The 24,739-nt window shown below is 39.0% G+C and overlaps 1 protein-coding gene, 2 non-coding genes and 1 pseudogene across 3 annotated transcripts; 1 reads left to right on the top strand and 3 right to left on the bottom strand.

Annotated features, from left to right (window-relative positions):
- Positions 1-1,194: 1,194 nt before the first annotated feature.
- Positions 1,195-3,626, bottom strand: LOC128859646 (kinesin-like protein KIF3A). Its single transcript, XM_054096616.1, has one exon. It carries the CDS (start codon positions 3,504-3,506, stop codon positions 1,494-1,496), a length of 2,013 nt encoding a protein of 670 aa, XP_053952591.1. The 5' UTR covers positions 3,507-3,626; the 3' UTR covers positions 1,195-1,493.
- Positions 3,627-6,446: 2,820 nt separating this feature from the next.
- Positions 6,447-6,611, top strand: LOC128862609 (U1 spliceosomal RNA). The gene has a single exon (XR_008454509.1). It is a non-coding gene; the product is annotated as a U1 spliceosomal RNA (small nuclear RNA).
- A 4,467-nt stretch (positions 6,612-11,078) lies between these two features.
- LOC128862607 (U1 spliceosomal RNA) lies at positions 11,079-11,243 on the bottom strand. The gene has a single exon (XR_008454508.1). It is a non-coding gene; the product is annotated as a U1 spliceosomal RNA (small nuclear RNA).
- A 5,762-nt stretch (positions 11,244-17,005) lies between these two features.
- On the bottom strand, positions 17,006-17,186 carry LOC128862621 (U2 spliceosomal RNA; annotated as a pseudogene).
- Positions 17,187-24,739: the final 7,553 nt, after the last annotated feature.

Genomic DNA, 24,739 nt, shown 5'->3' with positions numbered 1-24,739 from the left:
CACATACACTTCCTTGCCACGGCGTATTCCGCACTTTTTGCAAACAGACTGCATTTAGATTAATTTGTGCTTGCACAATTCAACATGCGGCACTTCGTTTTCATTAGTTTGTTTAGTTTAAATCTCACAACCACAATCTTACCAAGCCATTCACAAACACATAAGACCTTTTGTTGGTTTTGTCCGTTTTGTGTTTGTAGTGTAAAGTGAAATAAAGTAACTGCTTTGGCAAGGCGCCACCTATGATACTCACTTTGCTCTGAGCTCTGCTTATGAGAATTTCGCAGAAAGAAAGAATATGACAGAGAATAAATCCGTTAATAATAATTTAAACTATATTAATATTTTTTTCAAAAGTATAATATTTAGCAATATAATTTATTTTGTGTTACTGCTTCACGAATTTTATAAAACCTGCTAAAACAAAAAGTCCTTACATTCAATGGAAAATTCACTGCATTAACGACACTTTTCACTGATTTGGGATTATTCCCTATTTCGGTAACAATTTAAACAAACTCGCTCAAAGCCTTATTAAATGGTATTTCGAAAGACGTGGCCAAATGTCGTTTTAAAATACAAAATTTAGGTGCTTAGATTGATTCATGTATATGGGGAAAATTACATCATTTAAATATCTACAGGTAAAATTAGCTTAACAGTCAATTCATGAATGTTTAATTGTTGAGGACGTCGAGATATCGATGTTGAAAGTTGTTAAGTACACCAGAACATCCAGTGTTTGGTCTGCCGGCCTTTTTCTATTCTCAACCTAGCCGGTTTCTTGATAAATTTTCACGAACCTTTGAATTGCCGACTCGTTCGGACGATTATTTCCCAAAAAAATTAACATGAATTTGATAAGCTCTGCAGTGAACCTTTTTATTTTTATATCCATCAATTTTATGAATTCATATTGGGAGAATTTTTAAACTCGTCAATAAGTTTAAATTTAGTGGCAGATATGGAATGGAGAGGAAATTTAAAAATTAATGAAGTTGACTTCGTTGAAATTGACTTAGACCAATATATATTGTGATTCTCATTCAATACGTTCACTAGCATCAGTATCGGACGTTGAAATCTCAGCAATGTCTAGTTGGCTGGTGTAGGCGTTGCTTAAGGTCATATCCACATTGTGAATGGTTGTCCTTGAGAATAGTAATTCTAAGTATAATGATAATTCAAAAAAGATCAGTTCCGTTAAAAGTTTATTTGAATACATTTTATACATTGATAAACTAATTATTTCAACAAAATTGTGTAGTGTCCGTTTGGATTATGTGCAGAATACAAATGTATGCAATACAAGAATGCAAAGTAAATGCTTGTTTTGTGTCTAGCTTTGCGTGTTAATTCGAGTCGTTATAAATACGAAAACAACAAAATCTTAAAATTAAATTCACAAAAAATATAAAACTTAAAAATAAAAAACAAATAATATATGCCAAAGCTATGCGTACTTTATACTTATAAATTTATATATCATGCATTCAGTAACGCCGTGCCGTAGTAGGACGTGGGACTCCAGATGTGCGAGGACGAGCAGACTTAGCACGCACCGGATTTGTGACACCATCGGTATTGTAACTGAGATAAACGTGCGAAAGGTCTATGAATTCCTGCTTATTAGTGGATTCCTCTGGTTCGGCGATGTGTTTGCGCATATTGTTACCAGTGTAGGCGACACATTTGAGCTGCCATTCACCAATATCTTCATTCCAGTGAGTATACTGATTGATCATTGACTGATACTCCTTAGGTATGTAAGAGTTAAGCACCAGTTCGCACAATGCGAGCTCGCGTGACAAACTACGTATATTCTCGTAAATACCTTCCTTCTCGCGCTGATGTTCTTGCTGTTGATCGGCCAATTCAGATTTCACACCCATTAACATTTGCATGACTCGATGTATTTTTTTAGTACTGCCAGTGCTGGCTTCCTGTAATGAGGAGTATCGTTCTTCAATGTCTATGCGCTCAGTTTCCTTTTGCTGTAGTGTTTGTCGTAATGCTTCCTCTGTTTTCCCCCGCTCCTCTAATTCGGCGAGTGATTGCTCCAGTAATTTTTCTTGAGTTTGTGCTTTTTCTAGCAGGTTTTCTCCTCCAACCAATATTTTGCCTTCAAGGGACATTAACTTGTTACGCAATTGTTCTTGTTCCGATTTTGCATGCTCAATCTCAATTTGATGCTCCCGTGCTCGTCGCTCCTTTTCCTCTTTTTCAGCATCATTCTTCTCCCGTTTCTTGGACTTCCTACCATTGACAGTAGGCGCTTCTTCAATTTCTATTTCAATATCGGCCTCATCCTCATCTATTTCTTCGTCTTCCTCCTCGGAAATTTGATCTTCATGATTGCTTTCCTCAAGCTGCTTACGCAAACGGGCGATCTCCTCTTGAAAATGACGCAACAACGCATCCTTTGGTTCCTCATTGACACGCATACGATTTTGTATGTTTTTAGCGCGACTAGCATATCGTAGTGTAGAAATAGTTTCCATATAATTAGTGTCTGCAGGACTAATCGTAGCGCACATAACTGTTTTCGAATTACCGCCCAATGAGTCTTGCAGCAGACGCGTAAGTTTCGAGTTGCGATAGGGTATATGTGTACTTTTTCCATCCACCAAAGCACTTATGACATTACCCAACACGGATAGTGACAAATTAATTTTGGTTGCTTCTTTCAACCGTTGTCCACTTGCCTGTGTCCTGCTTTGTCTCTCCGATCCAGCCAAATCCACTAGCTGCAGCTTGCCCATTCGAACATTTGTCATATCGCCCTGACTCAGTTCGCTGCTTTCCACCGTAATAGAGAATATGGCGTGTGAACGTGATGACTCTTGATTCATTTTTGTAGCGCCCACGGCACGATTTTTGTTGCCCAAGCGCATAATATTTTCCAGATCATCTGCATTATGCACTACATATCCACTCAAATCCTTCACGAATACACCAATATCGGGTCGTTCCTTTACCTCTAGACTCTTGCTTACATCTTTTCCAAGCAAATCGCGTACTTCTTCATTGTAAATCTCCATATAACTTACACGCACCAAAAATTTCTGATTCTCACGAGCTTTGGCGATATGTCCAAATATGTGTGCAAATGCATTTGGTATGATGCCCTTCGTCTGTGGTGACTCTGGATTACCCGACATGGTGTAGGTTTTACCCGTACCCGTTTGACCATAAGCGAATATCGTACCATTATAACCCTCCAGCACCTTTTCTACGATGGGACGCGCAGTATCCACATACAAATCGAGTTGATTGGAATCGGTACTGAAAACGTTGTCGAAGTAGTATGTTTTTGGTGGTTCATTTACGGTCGCGTTTGGCTTCACGGCTGTGATGGCACGATTGATTTTGTCCACTTGTATAACATTAGTTGCACCACAGTTAATTTCCGATTTCTCCATTGGGCGGACACGCACCACCACTCGAACATTTTCAATTTCATCGCCCTCCATACCAGCATTGGTTAATTGTGATTCTTGCGGCATGTTTTTCTGATTTTACGTCGCCCTAAAAATTTACCAACTTGATGAGAAAACTACAAAGTTATGTGTATTTTAGGCTGCGTTGCTATGAACTGTTTATTGATTTTCTGAGCAGCTGACTAATGTTTTGCCTTTTGCTTACCTCTTCGCTATTTTCGTTGCCAGAATCACAGGGTTACACATATGCAGTAATTAGCAATAAATCCACATAATCAATCTTCCCATTCACACATGGCAGATTACCTGCAAAATTGACAATCAGGTGTCAGAAAGGTTTTTGCTGTTGAAAGGGTTTTCTTCATAGAAATTGGTTTGGTGGAATATTTTGGAGTTTTTGGAGAGTTTGGCTTTTTAATTACGGATTGGGAGTTAAGCACGAAAAAGTAGATAATTTACTTGTCCCAGCCCTATTAATTTTTCATCGTAGATGTATGACTTAAAATATTTTTTATATTCCAAAACAAGAAGTTTTTTAGTTTATTAAAGTGTAATGCTTTAAAACTTATTACTAATTTAAAAGAAAAACAAACCCATATTTCATTGTTATAGATTTTTAACTTCAAATTAAAGTTTATTAATTTCAAATAAAAATTTTTTTAAATTCAAATTAAGTTCTTTTTAAATTCAAATTCAAAATTTCAAATTAATTTTTTTTAATTCAAATTAAAGTTTTTTTATTTCCAACTATTTTTTTTAAAATCAAATTAATGATTTTTAATTTCAAATTAAAGTTAATACAATAATTAATTATAATTAATTATTATTTTCCAAATGGATTTATTTTGCTGATACTCGTAATAAGATTGTTTACAGTTAAGCAACTGCAGTACTCACAAAATAAAACTTTTTATGCAATCGCATTAAACGCAGAATAAAAGTTTTCTTTTCTTGTTGTGTAATTATTATTTATTTTAAAATAAATATTTGAAATTGAAAATCCTTAAAACCCTTAAATAAGTTTATGATAATGAATACCAATACATCACCCGAAGAAGTAACTTTTGAAGATAATACAGGAAGTCCGGTAAATAAACGTCATTATCGGCGAATAATGCAGGTCACAGAAGATTCTGATGATAGTAATTTAGAAAATGAAGAGAACTTACCTATTCCTCGTTGCAGAAACCGCAGTGGAAATTATGTTAAAACGAGTATTGACAAAAAGGAGATTTTGATAAAATGCTATGAAGAAGGTAAAGCTATTGCAGAGTCAGCAGAATTAGATGGAATTTATAAAAACACAGCTACTTCTATAATAAGAAGGTATAAGAAAGATGAATGTGAGATTATTAGACGAATTCAGGGTGGAAAAAGAAATGTTAAACTAAGTAATAAGTTTTTAAACTGTGTGGAGAAATTAATTGAAGGAAATCCATCAATTACTTAAAAAAAAATTTAAAATAAAAACGTCAACATGAGCACAACAACGGTATTTAATGCATTAAAAGCTTTAAAAATAACATTAAAAACCGCCACAATCAACCTGCACCGTTTCAACTCCAAATCAACAATTGAACAACGCAAAAAATATGCACTAAATTTTTCACAAAATGCTCCACAAACACATTGATAAATCCTGCTTCAACTATCATCTTCGCAGAAATAAAGCTCGATCGAGGATAAATACTTCAGCCCATGTAATAGTTCCAACAACAAGAGGAAGAAATGTTTCATTAATGTTAGCCATGAATTTAAATGGTATTATACATTTTCAAGTACATAATTTCTAACTCAACAGTTTTTGTTTTTATTACATTTCTTGAAGGATTATTTAATAAACTTGCTGAAAGTTGCATCGCAGAAGCATGGTTGGTTCTGGACAATGCCAGAATCAGGGTTCAAACCCTGTTTTGTCTAGTGAACAATCACAGTTGAGACAAAACTGTAAGTGGTAAAAGTTACCATAGGAGTGCAAATTAAATTTTCATTGGTTGAAAATGGTTTTTAAAAATGTTGCCGGAGCGAGCTCCGGACTTCTTTATTTTAATTTAAACTTAACTCTTCCTCATTACAACTAAGACTGACTTAAATATTCAAAATATGCTTAATATTAAGTGCCTTGTCACCTGCTTTGCCGCGTGACCGCGTTTCGTGGGAATCATCACCGGTAGTTGCGCAGACAGTTCGGTCAGGATATTTGTGCACTTCGGCTAATTTGACCGTATCAGCAAGTATAAGGTGTCGCAACGCGACTGTTGTTAACTTGCAGTTATTCAATCAAAAGTTTAGGGTTTTCGTGTAAAAATTGCATTATTCTACTTCTTACTATGGGATTACTCATTTCACTTTTTATTTGCAGAGTCCTATGGCGATTGAGTTTTTTAGAAATTTCATTCATTTAAGCTCCTTTAGCGCTCATTCCCAGTATAGGTGCTTGATCAAGTAGTCAACGGCTTCTTCTGTACGATTTTTTTATCATATAACACAAAGCAATTAATTGAACTTCAATTGATATAAAAGAAAAATTGTTATCCTTGTATTTTTCCAATTATTTCTTCCGATCTCAATACTTGGAACTATCACGTTACAAATCAAAACCCAACTAAATGTGCTTTGCAATGCAATAATTATTTACTATTGATCAGTGATTGCGGCGTAATATTCCTCGAATAACGGTATAGCAAACGGTAAACAAACTACAGGCTGAAACTTATTAAAGAGCAACAATGAATAACAAAACCAATCATATTAACAAAAATGTGGGCTGTCCTATTCTAGTGAAAATACATTTATGCGTGCGTTTGTTTATGCCTGCACAGTTGAGTTCGACGTATTGAGAACTGGTGAGCAGCGGCAGCGAAATCTAAATTCAACCACCACTAAATGTAACACTGTGCGCACGATAGCAGTAAAATTTTTCATTCGATAATGAGTAAGTCTGGCAGTTCTCCGACAGTTTAAAGATGTTTATGTTGAATAAGGTGTTTGTTTGCGAGTGAAAGCATACTTACCTGGCGTAGAGGTTACCGTGATCATGAAGGCGGTTCCTCCGGAGCGAGGCTTGGCCATTGCACTTTCGGCTGAGTTGACCTTCGCGATTATTCCTAATGCGAATAACTCGTGCGTGTAATTTTTGGTAGCCGGGAATGGCGTTCGCGCCGTCCCGACGTTAATGAATATATTTAAATTAAATAATCAGAAATGGAAGTAATATAAAAAAGAAGGGCTTTGACGTTTGCAAATAATTTGGTCTAACAGGGAAGGCGCAAGGTTCTTATTACATAGGCAAAATTGCGCAACACTTGTGCCCGTAGAAAACAGCTATTTTCGTTTAGTTACATACATACGTACATAAAACGTCTATATTTGCAGAAATTGCGAAATTTGCCACTAATTGAAGCCTCGCTTTCTGAATATTCTTAAAGCAAAACTAAAGGGAGTCTTTCCTCAGGGCCAAATCGCTGTTTTGGCTTTCTCAAGAAACTGCTCACTATTTTAAAGGCCGCTCATACACAAGCCATCCCCAGGTGTGGGGAAGCAGTTCCTCAGGATTTAATGTTTTCGGCGGAACTCTTGGATTTGATAACCACTTGTACCCCAATTCCTATTTAACGGTCGAACTTTATACCTTCGAACTTTTTTAGTCCTTGCATTTCTTATATAAACTGGAAGAAGAATAGAATTTCCATTAATTAAGAAAGTCGATTAATATTTGTTTCATATTGGTTATTTATGTATGTAGATATGTACATACATATTTGTCACAAGGTGTATTGTGAAGAGCGCTGCATGGAGGAGGTATGAGTTAGGTGAAACGATTAAGCGCCACATAATACAGGGAAGTTGTGTAGTTATCTGGCGGCTACTTTCTAGCGAATCTACAGAAAATCAGTACAGGGATGTGATACAAATTGTGTTGGTGCAATCGATGCCAAACATTCTGCGTGACCGAAACTCTAACACAATTACACATTTTTGTAAACTACAAACACATATCGTTACATGAAATCAAAAAAGCCCTAAGTTACATTTTAAAAATTTTACAGGAGAAGCAAAAAACCTTTTAAAATGAAAATGTTTTATTCACCGTCACCGGCTTTTCGAATTTTGTTTATACCAACGTCATTATTGGTTGTTGGATTATAAAATTTTAAAGGAACATGTATAATGATACGGTGCATAATAATCAACTAAAAAGTCGATTTTGAATTTTTTGTAACTTAGGGCTTTTTTGAATTCATATGACGATATGCACTCGTATTGGTTTCAAAATCGACTTTTTTTTGGTTCTACGTCACCTTTGGAAAATGTGAAAGCAGTAACTTTATTCAATTCTTTTTTTTTCGTTTTTGCATCAGTAGAAATAAAACAAAAGGAGAACAACAAGTGGCTATCAAACCAATATGTCAAAAAGATCAAAGTAGGCAGAGAATCAAATTCTCAAAAGCTGATTGATATTTTTATTGTGCGCGAGGTTTCTGTGTAAAACCTCTTTAATTTAAAAGTTTTCTAAATTAAGCTATAATTATTATACAACCGTATGGTGCTATTTTTCAAAAGTGTCTAAATAGCTGCGAGAATAGGGAGTGAAGGGCAAGTGCGGAACAATATTCGCGAATGCTTAGTGTTTGTGATGATACAGGTGGTAATAGTGAAATTTTTTTGAAGGAGACTATTCCAATGTATCAGTAATGGCCATAAGTGAAACTAGCGATAGTGCTCCCGAAAATGATACGGAGGAATGTGATAGTGCGCTTGAAATAAAAAAATGGGCTATAGCAAATAGGGTGTCCCATAATGTAGTTACACATCTACTTCAAGTGCTTAGGAGAATAGGCGTGAAAGATTTGCCTCTATCGGCTAAAACTCTTTTTAAAACAATAATAATAATAAAATAGCTGTGATTCAATCTATTCCAAGTGGGGAATTTTTATATCGCGGTATCCAACACCATTTTAAAATAGGCGCATGTGCTTTTCTTCATGATAAGGACGAAGTAAAAATTGACGTCGGCATTGATGGGCTTAAGTTGTATAACAGTTCAAGTAAAGTTTTGTGGCCCATCCTTGGAACAATCGTTGGCTTTCCAAACCAGGCCCCTTTTACCATTGCTTGCTTCACGGAAAAACCCGTGGAACGTCAATGATTACTTGAAAGATTTTTGTAAGGAAATAATTTATTTGAAAGAAAACGGACTTCAAGTGGGATCAAATCCCGTAAAGAAAAAGTTTGATATCCGTTTAATTTGCTGTGATAAACCTGCCTGTGTCTTTGTCACAGGAGTACAATCTCACAATGGTAAAAATTGTTGCTCAAAGTGTGATCAAGTAGGAAGTTATGTAAACAAAAGGTATTTGCTTTTCGAAAAAAGTTCTTAACCTACGCTCTGATGTGTCTTTTAAATATAGAGCAGAATCGGGACATCACAGTAATACTTTTAGAACTTGCGAACCAAGTAAAAATATTGGAAAACCAAAAAGTAGTGGTGGACCAATCCTTTCATTTCGACAAGCGGCTAAGTAATTTAGAAATCATTTTTAATGAAAATGTATGTACGTATTTAGCGGGGTGCCACTGTTGCATCAAACTATTTACATTCTTATTTTGATAACTACAGAACTCGAAACCAGCGAGCAGCTTACTCAATTTAAAACGGTTCGTGAATGTAAGGTCCTACTCCGCAGGATTCATCATTCTGTATGCAAAATGACTGGTGAAGTAGTAGATGAAATACAAACAGAAATATGGTCCACACTACCATTGCAAATGTTAGCTGCAGCTAAGAAATTCGAAACAAAGCTGCTGCAACAAGAATATCTTGAGGCAATGGTTAGTAAGAAAATAATTTGTTCATTCTTGAATAATAGATGTTTTTGTTTTAATTTTTAGAAAAGTTATTTTTTGAGCCTTAAGGGTCGTGAAACGACTGTTGACAATTTGTTTCGACAAATTTATAATGAAGATTTTTTGTCGCTTTGTAACTGGGATGGTAGGGGTAACAAGGAAGCATGTTCCAAATTTCTATTGTTTCGGACATACTTTATGGTAGGTAAATTTGTTCTTTCTTTTGTTTTTGGTTATTCACTTTATGTAAAATTTTAATATGGTAAATAACTAGTTCTAAAACTTTGCACAAAAATTAAAAAAAAAAATCGTCAGAAATGCACTAAAAAAACTTTTTCTTCAAAGTTTTTTTTTATAAATTTTATTTAATTTTTCTATACAATAATTTTTTTTACTTTCTCGTAAAAACATTATTTCAATATAAGAACAACCATAAAATAATAACTTATTTTTACTTAGAATTTTTAAAAGATTTTCGAGTAAGCTCACAACCACATTAAGTTCATATGCATGAAATTTCCACTTTTACTACAATAAAATTTTTTCATTTTCCTTAGTTTTTGTTTTATCGCTAAACTAAACTTGATGTGTATGAATTGACTGTCGTTGGGGTAATATTTACATATCTTGTATGTATAGTACTTATTTATATACACCGCATCTATAATATCGGATCTGTTTTTTAGATATTTTTCAGCTATACGGGCGAGCAACTTGCGAGAGGAACATTCGTAAGTCCGTTGAGCTTAGTCATCACCGTTTTAAGCAGTCACTAGGTAAGGTGACCGGGAGTCTTCTTGTTGGGATGTTTTCGTTTGGTTACATACAAACATACCAAGAATATTGTGCCCATCAGAGAGTGCGTGTATCCTAGTTGTGCAGTGTTGCCAACCCTTTGCTCTCCGCAATAATTTTTGTGATTTTTTCTACCCAAAATTTCTATCCGCGAAAATTTTTGGGTTAGGTGTTTCTTTCTTTTTTTAATTTAATGCTACAAAATTGTAAGTTAAAAAAAATGTATAATTTAAACTAAAAAGGCTGCTTAACATTGAGAACATTTTTATAAATTGAATTGTTACTAAAAAATGCCGAAATTCCTTTTGAAGTGAAACTTCTTAGGCGACGATGGACGAGTGAGAATGGGGATTAACATTTCAAGGCCATGCAACGTTCTGGTCATTTTCGTTCCGCGAGAGAAAAAAAAGGTATAACGTAGAGGAAAAGGAGAGAGAGAGATTTCCTTATATGTATCTTAGATACACTTTTTCCTTGTGGTTGCTAATTTCTAGTAAGAAATAGCGCTGCCTACTTTTTGGCGCATGTTTGTTGGTGCAAACTTGTAGCAAATATATTTTTGGTGCCTACTTTTTGGCGTTATATTTCCTTGGTGCCTACTGTTTGGCGCGTTTTTTGGCGTTTTTTTGGGGCCTACTTTCCGGCGCTTACTTCCGTTTCCTGGCTAGTGCTTGTGCGTACTATAAAGTGCTATTGCCGAGGGGCGACCGCTATTAGAAAAATGTTTTTCTTAATTTTGGTGTTTCACCGAGATTCGAACCAAAGTTCTCTCTGTGAATTCCGAATGGTAGTCACGCACCAAATTATTCAGCTACGGCGGCCAATTACGCCATATAAAATAAATTTTTTGTGTAAAACAAAGCATTTTTGCGCAATCTTGAATGACGTGGCGTAATTATTAGGTCAGAAAAACGCTGAAAATGCTAAAGAAACGTTTCCTATTTTTTTTTTTATCATTTCCATTCCCAATAGTTTAATTTAAATATATTCATTAACGTCGGGACGGCGCGAACGCCATTCCCGGCTACCAAAAATTACACGCACGAGTTATTCGCATTAGGAATAATCGCGAAGGTCAACTCAGCCGAAAGTGCAATGGCCAAGCCTCGCTCCGGAGGAACCGCCTTCATGATCACGGTAACCTCTACGCCAGGTAAGTATGCTTTCACTCGCAAACAAACACCTTATTCAACATAAACATCTTTAAACTGTCGGAGAACTGCCTGACTGAATCATTATCGAATGAAAAATTTTACTGCTATCGTGCGCATAGTGTTACATTTAGTGGTGGTTGAATTTAGATTTCGTTGCCGCTACAACTGCCGCTGCTCACCAGTTCTCAATACGTCGAACTCAACTGTGCAGGCATAAACAAACGCTAAGTTTTGCACATTTAATCTTAGAATAGGACATCCAACATTTTTGTTAATATGATTGGTTTTGTTATTCATTGTAGTTCTTTAATGAGTTTCAGCCAGTAGTTTGTTTACCGTTTACTATACCGTTATTCGAAAAATGTTACGCCGCATTCATTGATCAATAGTAAATATTTAATTGTTGCATAGCAGATTTAGGTGGGTTTTGATTTGTAACGTGATAGTTTCAAGTGTTCAGATCGCAAGAAATAATTGCAAAATACAAGGATAACGATTTTTCTTTAATATCAATTATTTATTTAATTGCATTGTGTTATATGTTTAAAAAACCGTGCAGAAGAAGCCGTTGACTACTCGATCAAGTACCTACATATGTATACTGGGAATGAGCGATAAAGGAGCTGAAATGAAGGAAATTTCTAAAAAACTCAATCGCCATGCACAAATCCAAACATATTTTAGAATAACAAAACATGTTTTTCCTAAACAGCAAACAAAGAAACTAATATACAAGTCGTGTACCTAAAGCAGTAAGATGAGGTATAAGTATAAATACGATTGTCAAATATGTTGGCAGCCAGTCCAGTATTAACATAGTGTTAAGAACTACCCTAAAATTAAATTCATAAAAATAAATTTTTATACATACATACATATATTTTCCAAAGACAAGCAAGTCTTTAACTCGCTTCATCGGATGTTATCTTCGACCAAGCTTCTGCGCCATTCCCTAAAATAGGCATGGGAGAGCCTTATAAAGTCTTAGTTTTGTTCGTCATGAGAGGAGTTTAATTCTTATTTGCCTACTTAGTCCAAAGTAGCACTTGTTGACAAGAGAGATCTCCCTTGGACTTCAAGGCTGACATTGTTATCGGTGTTAATTCTGGTGCAAAGTGTAGTTGCTAATTACATAATACTGGTAAATTGGAAGATAATCACCACCAAGCCGGAAGGCGAAAAATATTGGCTCGCGCATAATTGTCTGCAAAGCGCTAGTTATCATAACAGAGTGGCACGCCGCAAATCCTACATTTTAGATATTAACGGGAAGAAGATATTGGAGCTCGCCAATCACTATATAAATGAGCCAGATTCTTTTTGGGAAAACGTCATATTCAGTGATCAGTCGAAATTTAATGTTTCCGGATCAGATGGACCTCTAAAAGTTTGGCGAAGAGAAAATTCAGAACATAATGGAAAAAATCGGCTAAAGGGTTATTGTTTGAACAGGACAATGACCAAAAACACTCATCTCGCGTGCAAGAATTTATCACTGTAATGCTGAAAACAGTGAACGCCGTAAACGCAATCCCCTGTCAGCTGTTATGATCAAACTAATGAGAACCTCATGTAAATGAAAAATTCCTTCCTTCCGTATCGTAGTATCGTAGATTTTATTTCACGATTTCTAAAAAACCCCGTAATGCCCTGTCAGCTGATTGCTCTCTCACCACACAGTGTTGCCAAGCAGTACATTTCGAAATCATTTACAAAATAAACTTAGAAAAATGATAATTTTTGTTAGAATAGCTTAAAAATACTGTTGAATAATGTTAATTATAGATAAATGAACTATTTGCATTTGTTGGTTTTTGGCTTTGGTTTATTAAACAATGAAAACTTGTAACTGATAACGCGGATGTGTGAAAAAGTGTGTAAGCAAAAATATCAATGGCAACATTGTGTCGGCACAAGCAGATGCATATGCATTTATTTTCGCAAATTTGTGTACACACATATTAAACACGGAAATGGCGCTGAACGACGAGCATCTTGTATCGCTAGACAAGACAATAAAGAAAGGAAAACGTTGAATGGGAACAGATCGGAAAGGAGCTGGGCACAAGTGGTGAGTGGGAGCTACATATATTTACTAGTATTTCAAATTTCATAACAAAGTTATTTTAAAGGTGAGGTATGCAGACGGAGGTGGTTAGCTCTTCGCGATCGGTATGGCAGAGAAGCCAGGAAATCGGAAGCACCATCAGGCAGTGGAGCAGAATACCAGAAGCCGTGGTATCTGCTTGAAAGCATGTAATTTTTAAGGCCGCATGTTATTCCTCAACCTTAAGTATAGTTGGCATATTTTTATAAAGTGATAACTAATAATGTTTTCTTAAAGAATTAGGTGCTCACAAAATGTGTGCCCAGAAGTAGCTTCGCCTTCGGCCTTGAATTGCTACTTCTATGCCCTCACCGTTGCCACCAATAGTGCCACCAGAAGAGTGTGTTGATGATGTTGATTCACCATTGTCATCAACATCAGCGTCATCTCCGTCACTTGCTCCACCCCAGTCACAGCAACCTGGCGGAAAAAACGCGACAGAAGTGCTGAGGTTGAAAATGGCATTTTGGAAGCAATCGATCTCTTGAAAAAGAGATGCATTGAAAAAGAGATGCATTGAAAAAGAAAACAAAACAAACAACTCAGCGGACTCATTCGGTTATATTGTATGATTGGCTCAATGGGTGCAGCTAAGAAAGTCCGGGCCATGTAGAGAATACTGGAGGTAATATTTAAAATAGGTCAGGAACCGGAATGAGGGTTCGTAGTTTTTTTTATCTTAGTTTGAATTTTTTTAAATTTAGTTTTAAAATTCGTTGAATTTTTCTTTGTTTTTATCTTTTATTGAATTTTTTTAAGTTTAGTATTAAGAATCTTTGAATTCTTTTTTATTTTTATCTTTTATTGAATTTTTTTAAGTTTACTTTTAAGAATCTTTGAATTTTGAATTTTATAGCATAAGAAATATGGAATATGAATACTGTGATTTTGTAAATATGTAAACTTTGTACATATGCGTATACCAGAATACTATGATTTTTTAAATATGTAATTATGTATACATTGTCCCTGAATTTTGCAATAATAAAAGAACTACTTGAAGAATGAAAATATTTCCAAATATTTTTAATTGCATAAATTTACAGTTGGACTTTATATTTGTAAGTATATTTCTGTATATAAATTGCATATCTAAAAGTTCGTAAATAAAATTCATAAATAAATAAACATAAATAATAAAATAATTCATTATATATATGTATATTTGTTTCACTTTACATGTGTTTCAATTTTATATGTAGGGTCCGCCAATGGAAAGGTTTATGTCATCTTGGTATGGTAAAGCTCCTTCATTTATGAAATAATCAGCAAGCCTATCGCGGATATTAAATGCATTTGTTGAGGCTCTCCCAATTGTAGTCCGTATACGTGGTAATGACGATTCACTATTTATTTCTCGTGGCCATTCCCCACAATGAACGATGTTGCCTGGTTCTTGTCGATCAACATAATTTTCAGGGCTATACTAACGATTGTGATCGTTTAAAATTATAAAATTGTGTAAAACAATGGAGGCTAGCACAACTTTTTCGCAATTTTTAGGGTCACATTCAATCGTCATGCGAAGAATTCTCCATCGCGTCGTTAATATTCCAAAGCTGTTCTCTATTACTCTACGCGCTCTTGAAAGGTGATAATTAAAAATCCGCTTGGTTCTTGGTAAGTTAAACCAGGGATATGGTCGCATCAAGTTTGTTCTCAATGCGAATGCAGCATCGCCAACGAAAAAATGTGGTAATGGTTAGGGCGATTCCATAGATATTCGCGTGGGAGGCGATAGTGGCAAAGTATTTTGCATCAAGTTCTGTCCAAATGATGAAAGTTCAATACGTGGACCCGGGTAACCTTCGGATGTGTATGTACAATATGGGTATCAAATGGAAGCTGTTGGTGAATGCTTTAGTTCAGAGTATTTCCATCCGCTCCGTGACTAGGGTCTCGAGATAGAGACCAAAACGTGGACCCTAGAATGTGTTTGTACAATATGGATATCAAATTGAAGCTGTTGGTGAATGCTTTAGTACAGAGTATTTTTCATGCCGCTACGTGACTGGGGTCTCGAGATATAGGTCAAAACGTGGACCCGGGTAACCTTTGGTTGTGTATGTACAATATGGGTATCAAATGAAAGCTATTGATAAGTGCTTTAATACGGGGTAATTTTCATACCTATTGACGACTAGGGTCTCGAAATATATGCCAAAACGTGGACCCGCCATGTCTTTGCACTGAATTAAACCAAACTTATGCACATTGTTAAGTAAGTATTGAAAATGGGTTTCGTAAAGTTTGGTTGTAATTCGGAGCAGTGGCAACGGCTATAGCGTTCTTTTGAGCCAGCCATAATGTCGCTTACTTTTTTAACGCTTGGGGCGGAACTGAACTGTCAAATTGACAGTGTGAGTTACAATGTGTCAATATTTCTTTCTGATTTGGATGCCATAAGGAAAAAACGTAAGTGCAACATGTAAAAATTGTTTGTGAATTTTTTTGGAGTGGATTTTGGAACAGTGAATAATTTCTTACGAAATTTGAGAATTTAATGTGAAATCCGAATGAAATTATGTGTTCGTGGAAAAAACAATTTTTTTCGTTTTTTTTTTTGAAAAATGTAAATGGATAATGGTTAAAAAAGCTCCAATGCTTAATAAAACATATAAGTTGAAACGAAAAATTCATGGATGATCAGGAAAAAAGACGATTGTTTATTCATATGCGTTGATTTGAAATTTAAAAACAATCTTCTTTTTTCCTGATTTTCAATTTATATTTTATATTTACTCAAAAACAAATAGAAAAACAAAAAATATTGTTTATGCCAAAGCGCTTGAATAAAGAATAAAGAAATAAATAATATGAAAACCATATATTTTCTGTTCTAAACCATATCTATTCTATTTTAGTGTGCCCAGCGAAGGGGGCCGGGTTTGCTAGTCTCAACTAAAGAGTTACATTTTTAGTTGTCTCCAAGTGTTTGAACTAGGGGTGGGACTATTCGAATAAAAATTATTCGAATAATAAAATCTTTTATTCGAGAGGTATTCGTAATTCGAATAATATTTATTCGAATTTTTTATTCGTTTATTCGAATAATGCTATTCGAATACCTCACTATTCGAATACCTCACTATTCGAATACCTTACTATTCGAATACCTTACTATTCGAATACCTTACCTTACTATTCGTAAATAGTAAACTATAGTGAGGTATTCGAATAGTAAGGTATTCGAATAATGAACTATTCGAATTATTTGAAACGAATAGTATTATTTGTTTTATTCGAATATTATTCGAAAATAGTCCCACCCCTAGTTTGAACAAATTTGTGTCACATAAAGTGTAACATTTTGAATTGTGCCTGTTTACAACCAAACGGTTTGTTTAAAATATACCACTAAGTGTATAAAAAAATTTCAGGAAAAGAGTAGAGTAACAACTCAAAAATTTGTTATTTTAGCGCAACTACTAAGCAAATAAGAATGAAACAACCGTTATATTGTTTTTAATGATATTTTCGTTTTTTTTCCTTGTAATATATTATTAATATTTACGGGGACACGTTTTTTCGTCTCGACTGAAAATGTTCAGATTTTGAGTTGTTACGCTTTAACGCATCAAGTGCGTTCCTCGTCGTCTCTCTCTATCCTAAATACCATAATACAAAAAACTATTGGACTTTTTTTACCAGTGAATGTATTCAAAATTTGGGCCGAAATCCCGGCGGTACTGCAATACCGGGCCAACCCGTGACAGAGGTGGAGCAAGCCCCTAAAACACTCCGTCCATTTCCAAAAATCAGTTTAACATTTGTTGTCCTCCGATGGAGGATCTATCAGATGTTAAGCTGATAAGAACAGATAAAGTGGACTTCAAGACCGTTTTCCCCGGGGGGACATTTCCCCCCCGGGGTGATACATAAAAAAATTCCCGCACTCTTTTCGAGAGTGACGGTTCGCTAGATATAAATAAAAGATTATGCTGCTTCTTAGCTAAGGTTGACTTTTTTCTTTGCAGGTGTTTCATATGAAAGAATTAATCTCGTTATTGACCCCGTTCACCCAGAAGGGGTACCGGAGGCCATAGCCCATCCTTACAATCGCATTCACGTAGGGTCAGGAGGGTTTGAAGTCCGTCCGCCAGGGCGCTCCCCAGGAGGAGCAGAATATTGTCTCACCCCAGAGACGTGCTCCACGTATATGTCCCGTGACCAGTGGATGGTGTCAGATACAACTAGACGGCGCATCATAGACGCGTAGCGTTGGTTAACACGCAAGCGTCTCAGCACCGGCTCGTTGCATGGGTCCCAGGTGCCCAGGGCACCAACGAGGATCGCCTCTACCTCCACATTGTAGCCTCGTGAATGCAGCGCAACAGCCAGCGGGGTATACTTCCTTATCTTCTCGTCCCGCGCCTCTGCGAAACTCTCCCGTCGGTTCTCGAATGGCACGGTTATGTCCACTATGGTGACGGACCTCGTGGTCTCGTTCCTGATGACAATATCGGGCCTTAGTGCTGAGAGATTCCCACCAGAGACTCGCGCAACTGTCTGGTTGATGGTCATGGTGCCATGCAGTTTGACAGCTTTTGCCACTCTTGCTACAATAGCGTCATGGCGCAGTTGTCTCGCTGCCGAGTGAGGTGTGCAGTGGCACAGCACGTGCGGCAAGGATTCCAGGGCGTGATTACATCTACGGCAGCGCTTGTCCCCCTCACCCCATCTTCGTGCCCCGTTTAATGGGAGCACGTCGAGCCGGGCGCGGTGGACAAAACGCCACTCGGCAAACCTGGTGTAACTGCCGCTTCTCATAAAATGGTTGGCGACCCTTACACCAGATGAAACCTCGTAGACTTTTCCCTGGTCTGGCTTCGCGAGGAGCGTCGCGAGGTAATGCTCCTGTATGGCCGTTCTCAGCCGGTTGATCACCTGGGTCCTGGCCTCTGGGGGGATGATGACTGTTCTGCCTCTAGAGCTCTTACACTCCAGCGATAGTTCGTCCCGGCCGCCATCGTGTCTCCATTTCAGCTCCAGCTTCGCAGCTTGGCGTCTCGTTGCCACTCTGACACGTGACCAAAATGAGGAATTGTCGGTGCTGGGCCCAAAGAACTCCCCCTCCAATGAGCCAGAGAGGTATTCAGCGATGTCCTGCTGCACTGGTGGTCTTTTCAGCTTCCGCTGAACCGTGTCCGACAGCGTCTCCCTCGCCAACGTGCTCACGGACCCATCCGCACAGGTTAACATCCTGAACGCATGAGCTACCGTGAGTACGTCTGCCAGGTGCGCCAACGGAAGCAACCCTCCACCACCCCTATACGGGGGTATGAAGACCACCTCCGGACTGGCGCGCTGCGGAAGGTTCAGCCAGCGTTTACCTGCTCTCTTGATGGCTTTGTCCGCCGCTGTGAGGCCCGCCTTCCGGACCTGAGCTCCCCTCATCACGAAATCTAGCCTTGGTAAGATGAAAGTGGCTACGGCGTCAAACTTCTGCCATGGGGTTAGCAGAGAGTCATCCACCGTCCTAACATCAGTGATGAGCTGCTCAATGGTGGCAACGGGTGTTTGTCTCACTTGGTAGCCAGTTGGTATTCCTAGATGTTGGTAGGCTTGTCCCGCTTGGAGCGCCTTCACTGGCTCATCGCCCATGATGAACTCAGCGGGTACTGCGCGCTGCTTACCGCCCTTGCCCCTAAGATGGAGGGTGGCGCATTTTCCAGGATTAAACCTGAGCCCGATCTTCTTGGCTTCAGCCTCCGCGGTCGTCAGCAACAGTCTGATCTCCTCCGGGCTGCCAGCAATCAAAGCAAGGTCATCGGCGTACGCTAAGTTCTTCCATCGCGTGGTCCCCATCACGTAGCCCGTACCTTTGCTGGAAAGCTCCCTGATGAGCGACTCCAGGGTCAGGTTGAACGTGATGGGGCTAGCCGGGCAACCCTGCTTGACTCCCGCAGCAATTCTAATTGGGTCAGTGAATCCCTCCCGTGTCCTTACCTGTGTCGTGCAGTCGGTGTACATTGCTCTCACCATGTTCACCGATGACGACGGCAGGCCAGCTCCATCCAAGGCCCTATATATGGATTCATGAGGGATGGACCCGAAGGCGTTGGTCAGGTCCAGCCAGGCCACCAGAAGTTCCTTCCCCGTCCGTTTGGAGTCCTCAATGACCTCCTGCAGAACGTAGTTGTGCTCAGCACACCCCTCATACTGCAGGAAGCCCTTCTGCTCCTGTCCAAGGCGCTTCCCCCGTACTGCGAACTCGGTGATCCTGTCCGCCAGTACAGCAGCAAACAGTTTTGCTGTCGTGTCGCCCATGGCTAGCGGACGCCAGTTGGAGAGGTCCGCCTGGTCTCCTTTTTTGTAGACCAGCACCGTGTTGGACATTTTCCACGATGTTGGAAATGCCGATAACCGGAGACAGGCGTTGAAGGCCGCGGTGATAACTACCGCACCAGGATCTGCCCTCCGAAGCTCTCGGTAGGTGAGTCCATCCGGTCCCGGTGCACTGTTATGTGTTTTACGGAGTCTCTTGTTCACCTCGAGGGCGTCAAAGGGCTTTGTCAGTGCCTCCACCAACCGCTCATTTCCATTCTCAGGCCATTCCGGCCATTGGATTTCCGGTTCGTTCCCCATAGAATTCCTCGCAAGAGAGTACATGGAGTGATAGTGCTGGTAGACCTCATCTCGCTGCACTTGGCAGTGTTTCGTGGATCCTACCAGTATTTTCTGCATCGCTCTCTTGCGATTCGTTCTGTAGAGTTTTTGAATCTCGGTTGCTTGACGAACTTGTTGAGCTCCCTGGTGAAACATGGGCTCAGCGCCCTGGTGCCGGCTTCTCCTGTCGTTGGCATCGTCGGGGTGATAGCCAGCTCTATCGTGGCGGGGCTGTTGACTTGGTGGTTCACGTTGCTGGGGCTGGGCCCGAGGAGGTCGCGGCTGATTGTTTGCCGGTTTCCCAGATGTTGCTTGTAGGAAACTCGCTAGATCCACTGCGAGTTGATCAAGGCCATCCACGGTGTTTATTCCTTCTGCCCGGGCCACCAATCGTCTTCTGGTGTTGGCAGCCTCGGAAATGCGGCCTGCACCTTGTTCTCTCGTTGCACGCTGGCTGTTGGTATCTGTTGGAGCCCGCGCTGGCGCCCGGGACACCCTGTCAGATGGTTGGAAATGGTGAGGACGTGTCCTCTGGGCACTCGTGGAGGACGTCGCTGGGTTGTTTCCCCTATTGATTGTCCCATGGTTTCTCTGTGTCTGGCGACTAGCAAGTCCAGACCGAGCCAGGTCCCCTGATGGAGCCCCCCCAGAAGCACGCGCCCCCGCGGAACCGGTCTTCAGGAGTTGGGAAGCTGTTGAGGATCTAGGAAAAATGTTGGGTTCGGTATGAGCAGTTTGAGGGTTGCGCAAAGAGTGGTCACGAGGTACTGATGCTGAGAAGCTTGGGGCAATCGCGGGCGGTGCCTGTCGTACCGGATTTTGCAATGCCTCTAGTTGCGGAGATTGATGACTATTATTATTTACATCAATTACATTGTCGTTCATATTATTAAGGTTATTATTCATAGGACTGTGTGTTACCGGATTGCGAGTAAAAACTGAATCGTCACTTTGGGCCCCGACAGAATGACTCGACGATGACGACGAAGACGATGATGATGGGCTCAGTTTCCTGCCAGCTTCACGCCTTTTCCTCAGCGCGACTTCACTGAGACGCCCCGATTCCCTACCCTCGGTAGTCCCATGGGATGTTGATGGACGTTGGGCTTCCTTCTGGTGAGTGCATCTTTCCTCTTGGATCCTGCTAAGGAGATGTTGGGTGGCCGTTGGGTTCACCCTTGTAGCGGACACTATCTGTGGTCCCTCACCAATCAGTCTTGCTGTCACGATCGGTCTCCCGCACGTGCTGACACTATTTTTTACCGTGGTCAATGTAGTGATGCTGGTTGAAGGGGGTAGATAGGCCGCCCCGGTTGATGGTGGGTGCTCGCTTCCTTCATTATTTCCATCTGTTGGTGAATGAGGTGACAGTTGTGATGGTTCTGATGGCATTCTTGGCTGGGGTGCTAACGGGATGGGTGTGTCTCTCGACTCGCGTGGGGAGCTGTTCGTACTCTCTGTATTCGCTCTGGTGAGCCCCTTTCTCTTCTGCAAAACGTCTCTTGTCTCAGGTGGGAGGCTCATGAGGCGCCTGCTTCTGGTGACAGGGCCCGTTGCAGTGGTAGTGATGACAGTAACCAAGCGATTTGAGTCCCTTGGATGCAATGGTGCAGTTTGCTTTCTGTGGAGCATAGATGTCGGTGGGGTACTTTGAGCCCTGGAGTTCCTTGTAGGGGGTGTTGCAGCGTGAGAAGCCCTGGGTTGTGTTGGTGTTTTATTGTGTGTCTCCCTCGATGTTGTTGGAGGGCCTTTGGTAGTGGAGGAGGTAGTCGACGCCGTAGCTCTGGTGGTGATAGTGCGGCCGGAGGGTCGAGAGATCGTGGCGCCAGTGTCATCACGCTGGGAACTAAGGGATGGAGGTCTCCGAGTGGTCCTTGGTGGGGGATTTCCTGGTGATGGTCCGTTACTTCTGTCGGGAGTGACTCTACTGCTAATGAGGGAATTATCTGAGCTGACTCTGGCTCTCGCGCTAGATCTTAATGCGGTAATAGTGCTATTGCTACTACTGTTGGCTGTCCTGTCAGATCCGGTGCGACCACGTGCCCTCGTTTCTGTCGATAGAGCGGGCCGGTTAACGACATGATTTTTGGCATGATGAGTTCGCACATCCTTGGCGGGATATGCTGTCCCCCCTCTGTAGCCACAAACGCCACATTGGAAGACCAGTACATATTCACCCGGATGGTCAAACTTTATGTGTTTAGCAAGCCCTCCGTGCGAGGAGTAGATATAGGCCCCTCGTCCTTTCCGAGGACCCGCACACTTTGGGCATCGGAATTCTGAGGGAAGAGGAAATTCAATGACAATCTCTGTTGGTGACCCCGGCAGCTCGCCAGAATCCCCCGCAGGTTCATCCGCCATTATAACTCTCAATAATACTGTTGAGTGAATTGACAAATAATTCCACAAATGGGTAAATAATCATTCAAGTGTCTAGTTGGACACTCGCAAAAAAAAAAAAAAAAAAAAAAAAAAAAAAAAAAGACAACAAACACACTTTGCTCACTTTGATCTTAGCCATTCCTTGTAATATATTATTCAAGAATGATATAAACAAGATTGCGCCCATCAGAGCGTACGTGACGTCACGTTTGCTGAGTTGTGCAGTATTGCCAACCATTTGCTCTTCGCAATAAATTTAGTGCTTTTTTATACCGAAAATGCGACAATTTTTAAGTTTGGTGTTTGTTTCTTTTTGTTTTTAATTTAAGGCTACCGAAACTTTAGGTTAAAAAAAAACTGTATTATTATACAGAAGAAGTTTAAAAAAGGCCACTCTGAGAAAGTTAAATAAAACTAAGTGAATTATTGAACTAATTTTTAAAAAATGTATATTTTACAAAATTATAAACATTACATTCAGTGCTGTCAACCATTTGCTCTTCACTATTTTTGTACTCTTCAAAAATTTGATAATTTGAAAGTGAAAATTTTATTTTTGGCTCCATTTAAGGCTATGCAAAAATATTAAATGCCCCTCTCTCAACTCTTCTTAAGATTGAAAACCTTTTTACACATTTTAAAAAGCCTTTGAATTTACTGAATGCGAATTGAAACCCTAGAGGTGTAATCGTTCCTCCCGGCCATCAATCCTTAGTGGGACATAGGGCATCAATAGATGTATTCATTGTAAAAATAAGCCACAAAATACCAGAAAATACTAAAGAAACTATACTGACTTTTTTACGAAAAGAGTACCTTATCTAGTTACAGAACTTCAAATATAGCAAAAAAGTCGTTCCCTTAACAAAAGAGTCTCGTTTAAGAAAAACCTCATAAATTAAATTGTACATAAGCATAATACATTTATTTAAAAAAAAACGCACATTCTACAGACAATTTGTCACGCATACAAAGATCTTTAAGTAACACAATAAAAATTTCGTGTTTTATTTTCTTTAAATGGGCATTTAGTGCATTTTTATATCCAAAGCTAGGCAACTCTGCAGTAGCGAGAGAGAGATTTGACTGCCGAAAGCAGAAGAACACCAACAACACCGGCAATCGCGGGCAATGCCACCAGATGTTAAAAAAAAGTAAAGCTAAATAAAACTGAGTGAATTATTTAAATAATTATTAAAAAATGTATATTTTACAAAATTATAAACATGACATTTTAATTAGAACAACTAGAAAAATGTCATGAAGAAAGAACTAAAACTCCGAGACACAAAATAATAAAAATAACAAAAAAAAAATCATAAATCAAGTTACGAAAATGGTAATCTGGCCATACTGGAGCTAAAATCACGTAACTAGTTGTCAAATTCGCTGAGCGCAAAGTAACGGGACCACGATGGGCGCCATCTCATTATTCTTTGCATCATGCGTGTAGCCTAGTTGTACATTGTTGCCAACCCTTTGCTCTCCGCAGTAATTTTTGTGCTTTTTTCTACCCAAGAAAATTTATGGGTTAGGTGTTTGTTTCTTTTTTTAATTTAAAGCTACAAAATTGTAAGTTAAAAAAAATTTATAATTTAAATTAAAAAGGCTAAAAAAGGCCACTCTGAGAAAATTTTAGTGCTATTGAAAATTTGTTGATTCTATAAAATTTGATGTTCTGCTCTTCTTAACATTGAAAACATTTTTATAAATTGAATTGTTATTAAAAAATGCCGAAACCCCTTTTGAAGTGAAACTTCTTAGGCGTCGATGGACGAGTGAGAATGGAGAGTAAAATTTCAAAGCCATGCAACGTTTTGGGTATTTTCGTTCCGCGAGAGAGAAAAAAGATATAACGTAGAGGAAAAGGAGAGAGAGAGCTATATCTATATATATCTCAGATACACTTTAGGCTATTTTTCCTTGTGGTTGTTAATTTCTAGTGAGAAATAGCACTGCCTACTTTTTGGCGCTTGTTTGTTGGTGCAAACTTGTAGCAAATATATTTTTGGTGCCTACTTTTTGGCGTTATATTTCCTTGGTGCATACTGTTTGGCGCGTTTTTTGGTCCTAAATTTTTTGGCGCTTTCGTTTTGTGCCTACTTTTTGGCCGTTTGTGCGGGTGATAAACGCTCGGAGTAGTGGATCTCGGATCTGTCCCTCTTTCTTTGTCTGCCTTGAAAGTTTCACTTCTGTTATGTGTACTACGCTACACGCACTAGTTTTTTCTACATTTAAGGGTACGTAACTTAAAAAGGTCGTTACGGTTTTTTCAATATTATCTGGTGTTGAATAATCGCAATCACGGACAATGTGACTAGATGATAAAAAAAAGTAAAAATAAATAGAACTGAGTAAATTTTAACTAAGTTATAATAATTTTATATTTTACATAATTATCACAA

Source organism: Anastrepha ludens, chromosome 4 (assembly GCF_028408465.1).
Source record: "Anastrepha ludens isolate Willacy chromosome 4, idAnaLude1.1, whole genome shotgun sequence".
Taxonomy (NCBI): domain Eukaryota; kingdom Metazoa; phylum Arthropoda; class Insecta; order Diptera; family Tephritidae; genus Anastrepha; species Anastrepha ludens.
Note: the sequence above shows the minus strand (reverse complement) of the source record. Positions and strands in the feature narration are given on the sequence as shown.

Coding starts and splice junctions, on each gene's coding strand:
- LOC128859646 (XM_054096616.1), bottom strand. CDS start 3,506: ATGCCGCAAGAATCACAATTAACCAATGCTGGTATGGAGGGCGATGAA.